Below are 13,152 nucleotides of genomic sequence, written 5' to 3'. Positions count from 1 at the left end.
TTTTTTTTAATGTGCTGCAATGGCAATACGCATTTCACTGCACCAATTGGTGTATGTGAGTAATAAATAACCTTTGAACCTTAATTTCTTGTCCATTTTTAATGGTTATCCAAATACAGCCCAATTGGGACCTTTGGGTTAATTGATACAATTAAATTAATGACGGGAGAGATCATAGATTCAAATAGGATAGACAAGCATTTCAGGCCATCATTTCTGGACATCCTCTCTGAGGGAATTGCTAAACTCCACTCTGCTGCTCTTTTCCCAAAGCAATATATTTTTGACCCTCTTTTTCAAGTCGTGGTCCAATTCCCTTTTAAAAGAACTGAATCTGTATCTATCACTAAAACTGTATCTACCATGCTTTCTCGTCATTTACTTCATTCACAATTTCAATGGTTTTTCCAATTAAATCATGTTAGGTTGGTCTGACTCACTATTTAGCTAAATATGAATATTCGGCTATTTGCCAGCATTCCAAATGATGATTAGTTGAACAAATCCTTCCCTTTTGTTAATGGAATATGCCAGTTGATTTTTGCTCAATGGTAGATTGTGGAAACTAATCAGCTACATATAATTATAGGGTTTTGTTTGGGATGGTCATGAGTCATTTTGTTTTCTGGCTCCATTTGTGCACCAGGTGTCCGGAAATTCCAGAATGAGTTGCCTTTGCTGGATTTGGTCCCAGATGTCGTCGTCCATTGTTGAAACCAACTGTCCAATTAGGCGTTAGCTCCATGTGAACAGAATTGTGCAATGGTTTAATTTGCTTTGATAGAAAGATTCAAACTCATCATGAAAGGCAGCAGTATTAATAATTTCCTATAGAATTTTTGAACAGGGGCAGATTTGCATTCTGCACTGTGAGAGTCATATTGGTGTCTGGCAATTTCAAAGCTCCCCATTTCATGGCTTGAGAATACAGGGTGAATGTTAAGACAAATGTGACAAAAGGGTCATTAATCATCTGAAGAAGTAACCCAAAAGGTTGATGAGGGCAAAACCATAGACTTGGTCATTCAGCAAGGTATTTGATAAAATTCCGCATGGTATGCTGCTCTGGAATGTTAGATCGAATGGGATCCAGAGTGAGCTAGCCAATTGTACAGAGAATTGAATTCAAGGGTAAAGATGAAAGGTTGATTTTCAGATTGGAGGCTTATGTGGTTTGCCATAGGGATTGATGCTGGGCCCATTGTTGTGTGTGGTTTATATCAATGATTAAATGTAGAAGGCAAAATTAGTAAGTTTGCAGGTGACACAAAAGTGGGTAGCATCGTAGATAGCCAAGATGGTTATCAAAAGTTACTGCAGGTCCTTGATTAGTTGGGCAAGTGGGCTGAGGAAAAGTTAATTGAGTTTAATGTATTTTGGGAAGCCAGGGCAGAACCTTCACAGTGAATGGGAGTGTTGTAGAACAGAGGCATCTAGAGGTCCAAGTTCATTGTTCCCTGAAAGTGTTGTCGCAAGTAGTCAGGTGGTCAAGAAGGCTTTTGGTACACTGGCCTTCATCAGTCAAGGTATTGAGTATAGAAATTGGGATGTAATGTCACAGTTATACAATATGTTGGTGAGCTGGATTTAGAGTATTGCATTCAGTTTTGATCACCCTCCTATAAGTAGGATGTTGTTAAGTTGGAAGGTAGACAAAAATGCTGGCGAAACTCAGCAGGTGAGGCAGCATCTATGGAGCGAAGGAAATAGGCAACGGTTCGGGTCGAGACCATTCTTCAGACTGATGTGAGGGTGGGGTGGGAGGGGGGGAAAGTAGAAAGGAAGAGGTGGAGAGAGTGGGCTGAGGGAGAGCTGAGAAGGGGAGAAGAAAGTAGGGACTACCTGAAATTAGAGAAGTCAATGTTCATACCGCTGGGGTGTAAACTGCCCAAGCGAAATATGAGGTACTGCTCCTCCAATTTACGGTGGTCCTCACTCCGGCCATGGAGGAGGCCCAGGACAGAAAGGTTGGATTCGGAATGGGAGGGGGAGTGGAAGTGCTGAGCCACCGGGAGATCAGGCTGGTTAGTGCAAACTGAGGTGTTGGGTGAAGCGATCGCCAAGCATACGCTTGGTCTTACCATTGTAGAGCAGCTGACACCTAGAGCAGCGGATGCAATAGATGAGGTTGAAGGAGGTGCAGGTGAATCTCTGCAGTACCTGGAAAGTCTGCTTGGGTCCTTGAATGGAGTCAAGGACGGAGGTAGAGTGACAAGTATAGCATTTCCTGCGATTGCAAGGGAAAGTGCCCGGAAAGGGGGTGGTTCGGGTGGGAAGGGACGCATTGACCAGGGAGTTATGGAGGGAGCGGTCTCTGCGGAGAGCAGTCGGGGAGGATATGGGAAGATGTGGCAAGTGGTGGGTTCACGTTAGAGGTGGCGAAAATGTTGGAGGATTATTTGTTGTATTTGACAGCTATTAGGGTGGAAGGTGAGGACAAGGGGGGCTCTGCCCTTGTTACGAGTGGGGGGATGGGGAGTGAAAGCAGAGTCACAGGAATATTAAGTTGGAAAGCCTCCCCGATCTTTGCACATCCCCAATCCTTTCACTCGTCACTTTAATTTCATGTTTCATGCATTTTGTGTTTTTATGACAGTTGGGAGATCAATTTCCGGCCTGGGATAAATAAAGTTCTATTGTATCATATAGCGTCGTAGAAGATTTATGAGGATGTTGCAAGGACTTGAGGGCTTGGGAAATGGGGAGAGGCTGGGTAAGCTAGGACTTTATTCCGTGGTGTGCATGAGGCTGAAGGGTGATCTTATATATGTGCATATGCTTATGAGGGGAATGGATAGGGTCAATGCACAACCTTTTACTCAGAGTAGGGGGAATCAAGAACCAGGGACATAGGTTTAAGCTGAGAGGGAAAAGATTTAATAGGAAACTGAGGGCAACGTTTTCATACAGAGGTTGGTGGGTATATGGAACGAGCTGCCCAAGAAGGTAGTTAAGGCAGAAACTGTAACAACATTGAAAATACATTTGCACAAGTACATGGAAAGGAAAAGTTTACAGGGCTATGAGGCAGGTAGGACTAGTGTAGTTGGGACTTCATTGTCAGCATGACCAAGTCAGGCTGCGGGGAATGTTTCCATGCTGCATGACTCCATGACATCACATACTGTATATGCCAACTGTTGTGATGCAGTGAGCTGTAAATTTCCTTATATTTATTTGTATCTTAAAATAAACAATTCTTTAAATCTGAATAAATTTAGCAAAAGGTTTATGTGAAGAAGGCAGATATAGAGGTATTAGAGATTAATTGTTAGAATTACAAGAGGATTTTTTTTCTAACCTATGGACAGAGGGGCATGCTGTATAGTGATAGGTAGAAAGTATGTGTTCCCAGAGCTGCTCTGGTACTATGTCATGCCTATGAACCACCCAGCAAAGTCTTTTAAATTGATAATCAACCTTTAACTTTATGTTCTCATCCTGTGTAGTACTGTTTACAGAAAATCAAGTATTTCCACTATTTCTACAAAATGAATTTTCCTTTTGTGAACTCGAAAGATGAAGAGTCATTGCAACTGTCCAATCTTCCTTCAACTTTCAGTTTTGTGCTGTGTAGCATAAAGCAGCTCCTTCAATGGGGATCTGGATCGAAGCCAGTCAAATCCCATTTTGTGAGGTTCAGCTATTTCCTGACTATCAGACTAACTCGTCGGAACAAAAATGTGAATTATATCCATTAAATATTACATTTAATTTAATATTTTAATATAATCTTTGCTATGCTGTGGTTTATTAATCAAAGTAAATGATTAAAGTGATGTTCTAAAATCAGTAATGGATATTTCACATCAATGCAATTGTCTTTATAATATTTTTAGGTCTTGTTATTGCAAATCATTGAGAAGATTGGCTTGTTTTTGAAAATAAAACTGTCATCTCTTTATATAGCTAGACGAGGTAAATAAATATGATGCAAGGATTTGGAAACTGCATAATTCTGAAAGCATTTTACATTACAGTGTGATCAGTAATGGGCCTTTACATTTGAAAGAGAAAATAATCGGTTTACTTTGATTGAAGTACATCAGTTTTTTTATGAGCATATGAGCATAAAACAAAGTTTTCCTCAGCAGCTTGGTAATATTAAAACATGGAATTTCTTTTTTATAAGAAAAAGGTGTAGAATGTGAGCTCAGACTAGCCACAGGGTTGTCATTAATCTTTGTAATAAAACTGTTCCAAATAACAGGAACTGTTGAACATTAGTTCTGGTTAAAATGAGCATTTTTCATTTGGTCCGGTCGGATATTACCATGTTGGTACATTAGAGCTAGCTTTTAGAGTTAAAAGTCGCATTAAATGGCCTTCGGATTTGATTGGATGGTATTCACAGCAAATTTCATTACTTTCATACGATGAAAGCAAATAATCAAAAAAGATGGAACACCGAAAGGCTTAACTGACATAAATGCAACATAAACATAACTAAAAATTTAACCTTATTTTAATTTGAGATTGTAAACTGATTTCTTAACTGATCTTTTTGTCAGAAAGATGCTGGGATTAGTGGAATCCCTTCCTGTATGCTTTCTTACTTTGCTCTGAAATAAAGGTTAAATTGTCACAGATCTGTAACTAAGAGATTTGTTTGTATTGCACCTCTAATGCAGAAGAATAGATTCCACAATAAATCACCATTTATGTTTAGACAGCTTTATCGATCATGAGAAAAGCTTTTCTATGGGGAGATCTGAAAAAATTGATCAGAATTATTTTGCTGACTGTATATCAACTTCTCCCACCAGCCGCCTGGGACCTCAAAATAGTAGAGTCAACATCAATTGCCCTCATATCATCTTTGAGTCTTAATCCTCTTCCTCTTTCCAATGGAGTAAAAAAGATTTGCCTTGTGACATAGCCGAAATGCTCCCATGTACAGAAGCCAATATAAAGTTAACACCGCTGGAGAAAGGTGGCAACTATTCAAACCTGTACTTATCAAGGTTACTTTTATTCTCACAAGCAGCCTCATATAATATAATTAGAGTGCATTTGCATCGTCGTCTCCTCTTAGATTTTAACAACTTTTAAACACAAAAATACAACTTTGGCATAATTTGAGTTATGGTGCACTTAAGGGCCTGTCCCACTTAGGCGACTTTTCAGCAGACTGCCTGCGACCTTCAAGCTCGAGGCACTCGCCTGAAAAATAGCGAACTGGAACGGCGACCATCAGAGCGGAACACACACACAAACACATTGCAAAGGCGGGGGTCAGGGAAAGCGGGGGAGCGCTGTCTGAAATTCACACGGTGCAAAGCCAAGGTGATACAGACACACACCACGATCAACAGGAAGGTTAAAGATGGCTAGCACAGTGTACGGTAAGTCCTTTAAAATTGCGGGGGGGGGGGGGGGGGGGGGTGGGAGAGGGGGGGGGGGGGGGGAAGAAGGAGTGGAGACACTTTTAAGAAGCCAGACAACTATTAATAAGCTAGAGATACACAGCTGTGAAATTTAGCGGGCATTTAACATTACCGGTCGGTTTTCCTTGGTTCTGAAAACTCGTGCTTACATTTTTTTCCCCCCAATGAGAAAATGAAAATGTCTGGTCAGCAAAGGAGATTAAGTAAAACTACCTACGGCTACCTCGACTACCTACAACGACATGTCAACCCAACAACCACTGCATCTACGACTACAAAAGTATCGATTTTCTCCATGGCGACCAATTTTTGGTCGCAGAATGTTTTTCAACATGTTGACTAGTTCCCAGAATGTGGGAACACCTCTCGACCATGAAGGAGACTCATCAGAGACCACCAGCGAACATGTGGCTACCATGTGGCGATCATGAGGCGAGCGCAGAGTCTCGCCTAAAATGTCACCGAAATGGGACAAGCCCTTTACTTATCCACTGCACGTGCGCACACATACAAAGCATTTAATTGTCAGCAACATTTTTCCTGATTTAGATCAACTTGTACTCCATTTAAAGGCCTGGAAATTGATCGACACTAATAACAATAATTATTAATATTACAGCAGTATTAATGTCATAGACACTCAAAATGTTTCAATTTGTGATCAGAACTTGGCACAGCTATGGCCAAGCCCACTGATAGGACATTCAGAGATGCTGCAGCGATAGACATCATGTTTTTACCTTTAAATTGAGTTCCATGGAGAGCATTTAATCTAAAGGAGCAAGAATCAAGGACACTGGGGGACAGTGAACTGTCACTGATCCCTCCTCTTGATGTCAGTTTGATCATCAATAAGTGCACATTTACTGGCCCTCTTGCAGCAAGAGTAGACATAAAAGGAGCATTGGCTGGAATGTGCCACAAGAGAATAATACTTCATAGGAATTATGCACAATTCACCACAAATTGCTCTTGAAGTATTGGCACATTCCATACACTTTTTCCTAATCTAACAAATTCAACCAAAAATCATTTAAAAATGACATACTTCATAGAATTTTGGTACAGTTCCCTCGATAATTGTTGCCAGACAAAATGTTTGATTATTCTCATGAAGTGGCCCATTGCATGTAATTTTAATGCCGAGAGCCATGGAGTTTTGGGTTGTGTACAAAGTGCAAATATTTTATAAATTTCAAACCCAATCGCAGAATAACTTAATGCTCTCATCCAATTAAAATTGAAGTGAGGTGGGACAGGGCAGGGATGATCAATCTGTTCTCCAGGAATAGGTTGAAACGTCCATTCCCCTGATTCTACCTTTAACTCTTGGGAAACCTGGTATATAAAAGGAAGCAAGAAGGACTGCACCAGTGAATTATCTGTACTTGCATAATTACTTATGGACTAGCAGGCACAGTTGTAGAACCTCCAGGCTCAAATAGGCACCTAGTAATGCCATACACCACAAAAATGCTGCACATAGTCCCTGCAACCACCACTAGGTCGACCTGTGACCTCACTGCACCTTTCTGCTTTGCACTTTGCTACCTGTTGCATTTAAGCAGGCTAAATGATCATTCAAAGGAATTAAAATATATTGCAATTTTCGGGGAATAGTTTCCCACCCAGTCTGAACAACCAGCTCAGTAAATTTTGGGAACATTGGGAACACTTTGATTCAGTTGCAACAATCCAGCTTTGATCAGCTGTTAGAGTCAAGGTGGAACACAGGAATATAAGACCTTGTTCAGACATCCTGACTGTCAAAGACCTGTATTATGATAAAAAAATATTCAAAGCTAGGCATTTATTTGATATTTCTTTCCAGTTCTGTCTGTAGGTTCTTTCTAAAACAATTTATGCTCTTAAGTTCAAAAAATGTTAAATATTGTTGCAGAAAATATCTAATAACCAGATCCAAATTACTTCTGATGTGCTTGGTGTGCAACTTAAAAGGAAAACGTGTTGATCAATTCCATATGTTATGTACACTTTTCACACAGTGGCTGTTAATCAGTGCAGTATTTCCTTACAATGCTAGGGGCCTCTCTATTCCTTTTTGCATCTGCTGTGACAAGGTCACATCCTCTCGTCGCATCAAGTACACTTTTTATCTTTAATTTTTTTGAGCTGGTCAAATGTTTAGACTCAGGAAATGCTCCACATTGAACAAACCCACAGCACATGTTTCACTGTCAGTAGCCATATCAAGTGTTTTGCACCTGTTTTTTTCTCTCCAAAGACCTAATTCTACCTGACAATGATGGATTGGAAGTTTGCTACAGGGAAACCTTTAGATGCAACATTAAGTGAAAGCACATACAACTGGACTTTGAGAACAAGCTTCAACATTGGCACCAAGCATTGTTACTATGAAACAATATAGCTGAATGAATGTGAAAATATTTTGAGGTTTACACTTGAAATATTTCTTCTAGATCATGTGCTTAATATTCCTTCCAATCTTCTTTCACTGTGACACTCGCAATCTTTTAGCAAATAAGAGCTCTTCTCATTCCCTTACTGGCATAGGAGGCACAAGAAATTGCAGATGCTGGAATCTTCAGCAAAAAAACGAATGCTTTGGAACCTAACAGGTCAGGCAGCTTCAGTGGAGGAAATGGACAGATGATATCTGAAGAAAGGTCCCAACATGAAACGTCATTTGTCGATTCCCTCCATAGATGCTGCCTGACCCATTTGAGTTATTCTAGCACTTTGTTTTTTGCTCATGCAAACCTTTCCATCGTTGGCCTCCAGAATTGCTAGAGTGAGCAAACTGGAAGATCAACACCTCATATTCTGCTTGGGTCTATTACCGCCCAACAGCATGAACATGGAATTCTCCAATTACAAAAATAATACCCTCCTCTCTTTCCCCCATTCTCCAACACATATTCCTCCCACCATCTCTCACTAGTCTAGCTATCCTGCTCATTTCTCCACTTCTCTACGCGCATCTCCCATCCCTAAGTCCCATATTGTCCATTTATCACATCTCTTACCCCTCTTCCCATTCCATTACACCCATATCCCTCCCACCAGTTTTGCATTTCACTCATCTTCTTTTCTTATGACATACTTTTTGTCTCTATTTAACCTCTGCCCTTTGTCATTTACTCCACTCATCTTCCAATCACCCCCCACCCTGGTCACCATCTGTATCAACCTTCTACTTGCTAGACTTTGCCCAACCTCCATTTTTTCCAGCTCTTTCTCCTCTACTGCATCAGTCTGAAGAATGGTCCTGACCCAAAACGATGTTTATCCATTACCTCCACTATGTTAAATGTTACTCAAGTTCTTAAATTATGCTAAAAGATACCTGATCATTAAGGGCATGCCTTATTATGATCCACTCTGTGGAGGTAACTAGTTTATGTGCTGTATATGTCTCCATGCCTACCAGCTCCTCTGGCTTGCTGGCTTTACTTTGCACTTAACGGTATTCCCTTTTCATGTATCTGTACACTGTAAATGGATCGATTGTAGTCAGATATTGTATTTCCGCTGACGGGTTAACACGCAACTAAAGCCTTTCACTGTACCTCGGTATACATGACAATAAACTAAACTGACTTACCTCCGTACCAATGTGCAAAAGAAATAGGCGACGTTTCGGGTCGAGACCCTTTGTCAGAAGAAGGGGTACTGGACTTCTGAAGATGTCTGAAGAAGGGTCTCGACCCGAAACGTCACCTATTTCCTTCGCTCCATTGATGCTGCCTCACTCACTGAGCTTCTCCAGCATTTTTGTCTACCTTCGATTTTCCAGCATCTGCAGTTCCTTGTTAAAAAATACCTCTGTACCAATATGCCTCACCATTGTTCATTTTGCTCAGCTAAAACCTAATCAAAGTTGTGGAACATTTTCTTTCTTCCTCGTATTCCCATGTTTAATATTTCCTGAATGTATCCAATGTATCCAAAAGCTGATGAAGGATTTGTGGTCGAATCCCACAGTATTGGAAGGACCTCTACTTAACCTCCACCGTAACCATCTGCTTCAGTTTCACGTTTCCTCTCAATAATCATAAAGGAAGTTATTTTCTTTGGCTAGATGTGGATTTGTCTCAATTGCTAATTGTGGATTATATTCCACCAAAACTACATTTCTTCCACAAAGATATTTTACATTTTATGTTTCAATTAATCTATGTCAAAATTGAGTGGTTAAATTCTATCTTCAGTGAGAGAGCTCCACGTTTATCTGAAGTTTACCACAGCAGAAACAAATCTATGGCCAGAAATTGTATCACATAATGAAATGATTTTGTTTGCGACGTGATACAACTTTGTGAGAAGATAATTTGCAGAGCACAGCATGAGGACTACAATTTTCCTTCCAGGTCCTTCATGTAACTAATGTGCCACACCTAGAGGTGGTAGATTATGTGAAGCAGTCCCACGACATACAATAAACAATCTGGACAGCATTTCTGTGATTTTTCGTTTGCACTTACGGTGGGGGCCAATAAGCGAGTCCGGTATTCCGACTGCGCAAGCCCAGGTCATCGGTCACTCGCTATAAACATTCTCAGCAGCTGTGGTGCTGCGTTGTGTGCAAGCCTGCGTTTCGTCCGTGGTCGGGGAAGGCCCGGGATCTGGCGCTGCGGGTACTGTTGAGTTGCTGCTGGGCCGTCCCCGTCTCCTCCCGAGCGTTCTGTCCCTGTCCGGGGGTGTCCTGGGCTGGCGGGGCAAAGGCGGCTCCGGACTTGCAGCTGGCATGGAGGCTCGGCTGGCACCGGCTCGGTTCTGCTCCGGCTCCCAGGGATCCCGTACCCCGGCGGGCCGTGGACCGTCGGCTGCGCCTCTTGCCTTGTCCATTGGCTGTCAGTTGGCCCCCTCGTTGCCGGCGGTGCTACGATGGCTCGGCGGTTCAGTCAACATCTCTGGAGAAGAGTCTCGACCCGAAACATCACCCATTCCTATTCTCTGGGGATGCTGCCTGACCCGCTGAGTTGCTGCAGCATTTTGTGTGTGTCCTCGTTGATGGCTAGTGCTTGGCTTTCGACAGTGCCGGGGGTTTGGCCGGCGGCCACTGGGTGGGGCGGGGAGTGCGGCTGGCGGACCCTGGCCCGTCAGAGAGCGGGTTCCTCGATTGTTGGAGCGGGCTTGGGCTGGAGTTGCCGCTTCTTCTCCTCGCTGGCGGTGGGCCTGTGGGCCGCTGCTTCTCCGGGCCACTGTCCCATCAGTCCGGATCTGTTGGTTGGCCCAGGTGGTGTGGAGCTGGGGTTGGCACTTCTCCATGCTGGCTGTGAGCCTGGGGGCCACTGCTCCGGGCAGGTGTCCCGTCGGTCCGGACGGCTCCGGCCACCCCACAGGCGGGGATGGGACACTCAGGAGAGGGGGAGGTACCGGGACAGTCAAGTGGCGGTTCGGCAGCGCTTGCGGCGCCGGGGACTCGAGTTCGATACTGGCTTCGGATGAGGCACGAGTCTGTGTGCATGCAGCTGCCGAGAATGTCTCTCCGCCGGTCACAGTCCCACACCCCCCCCCCCATCTCCCACTCGCATCTGCCCCCTCTATCTCGCTGTTACACCCCGCTCTCCCGCTACCTGGCACCCCCGTTCCTCAGATTAAATATATTTTTACACATAAATCATGACTAAAGATAAGAATTTATACACAGTTTATACAGTCAACGCTTCGTTCGCTTTTTCTTTATAGCGAGTGACCTTTGAAAAATCCCATGGTTCCTTGCGTTTTTCGGAATACCGAACTCGCTTATAGGCTGCTGCACTACTGAGGCCTACTGTGTTTTTATTGAAAGTGAGCTGATTTGGACTTTATCTCTAAAGTCTTTATCTCTAACTTTAGAAATATACCGATGAAACACGTCCTTCGGCTCACCGAGTCCGCACCAACCAGCGATCACCCCCGTACACTAACACTATCCTACACACTAGGGACAATTTACAATTTTACCAAAGCCAATCAACTTACAAACCTATATGTCATCAGAGTGTGGGAGCCAGAGCATCTGGAGAAAACCCACGCAGTTACTGAGAGAACATATAAACTCCATACAGGCAGCACCCATAGTCAGGATCGAACCCAGGTCTCTGGTGCTGTAAGGCCTCAACTCTATTGCTGCGCCACTGTGCTGCCCAAATGTGACGTGGAGTCCAGCATCAGAAACCTGCCTCTGGTAGATCATCCAAGATAAGAACATGGCTGATAAGTTTAAGAACTGACCAGAAGATCAAGTGTCACCACACAATTGATCTAGGCCCCAACCATCCACCTAATCCTCACCACCACTGTCCAGACCTGACCCTAACGCTACCTTACTAATACATTGCACACCGGCCCACTAGGCACCTCTGCCTTTCTAACCAGACCTCTGACCCACATGCTCTCCTTCATGGGTAGACAAGACCTCCAGCGTTCAAAATAAGCAAGGCTTGATATGAAACACATAGTGCCTTGGGCCTTATGTGCTGTGGAATACTGCAGCAGCAGGCCCATGAATAAAACATTAATTGGTCCACTGTCCACTGCCTATTTAACACATCTCTTCTGGTGTTGATCAATTTCCAGGCCTTTAATTGCACTACACAGGGCTTTGTATATTAAACTCATTGAATAAGAATCGCTTATTGGTTCATACAAAACCTTGAATCAATGTTAATAATAGCAATGCGAATTCCTTATGAGATCAATGCCTAATAAAAGCTAAATCTTTATTGGAAATTTCTATTTGTGATTAAATGGAAGGAAATGACTGCAGCTGGAAATGTTATGCAACAATATATCAATCCTAATGTATAAAATATGTGCTTCTTTATTTGGACTTAGTCACATGGTAACACTGACTCAACCTTTAGCAACCACTGCATGATGATGTGTAAAATGTTGTACTTTTTGTTTAAGAGCTCTCAGAAGTCCAACCGAAATACAATTTGCAAATGTCCTAGTTAACATTTTTACATAGTCTATGAAACTGTACATCATGATTAAATTCCTGCTATTTTCAGGTCAGCCATTTATACATTTGTTTGCACAACTTTAAAACATTTATATAAATCAATCTAAAATATGTCATGGTAAAAATAGGTATTGTTAAGCTGAGGAAACTAGAATGGGTAAATGTAAGGTAGAGGAATTATAAATGTTTCTAGTATGATATTGCAAAGTGACAAAGACTTTATTGACTCATGTGAATATAATTTTTCTGGCATTTATTTATGCAGGAAATAATGGTAAATAAAGTCTGTTTTAAAGGTTTCCTTTAAATTACTAGATAAGCTGTCCTACCTTTTTCCTTTTGGCTTCTCTTTATATTAGGACCATTATCGTGATCAGCAATCTCTCCTTCTCTCGGCTGACCAGCTGTTGGCAAAGAAATCATAATATTCCACAGTTTATCCATCTGAACCAGTACCGGAATTTTAGTTTAGCCATTCACATTTTTCCTTTTTCTCCCAAATACCAGACATTAAACATTGTAGTAACCTGAAGTCTGAGACCAATTTCTTAAGGGGATAAAATGTATTTATATCAAAACAATCTTTTTCTCCCCAAAAATAATAGTTGAACACCAATTCCACAAACTCACTAAAAATGTAGATGGCAATGCAATGCCATGTTCTTGGATGAGATATAGTTCTCTCGTGTTGATTAAGGTTTTAAGGATACCACTTACATACAAAAATTACTATTGAAAATCATGAAAAGCTCATCGTTACAATAATTATGCAATTTCCAGAGAAAATGGCCACTTTTAAAAATAATTAAATAAAAAATGTTTGTACTAAAA

General features: G+C 42.0%; 1 protein-coding gene across 4 annotated transcripts in view; it reads right to left on the bottom strand.

Moving 5' to 3' along the window:
• dacha (dachshund a) overlaps window positions 1-13,152 on the bottom strand; it is a 357,634-nt gene that overhangs the window by 83,074 nt on the left and 261,408 nt on the right. For all 4 annotated transcript variants that reach the window (XM_055643885.1, XM_055643882.1, XM_055643883.1 and 1 more), the window contains one exon: window positions 12,651-12,725. In XM_055643885.1, the coding sequence (XP_055499860.1) occupies window positions 12,651-12,725 (75 nt within the window). The remainder of the gene's footprint in view (window positions 1-12,650; window positions 12,726-13,152) is intronic.

Source organism: Leucoraja erinacea, chromosome 12, assembly GCF_028641065.1.
Source record: "Leucoraja erinacea ecotype New England chromosome 12, Leri_hhj_1, whole genome shotgun sequence".
NCBI classification, from domain to species: domain Eukaryota; kingdom Metazoa; phylum Chordata; class Chondrichthyes; order Rajiformes; family Rajidae; genus Leucoraja; species Leucoraja erinaceus.
Note: the sequence above shows the minus strand (reverse complement) of the source record. Positions and strands in the feature narration are given on the sequence as shown.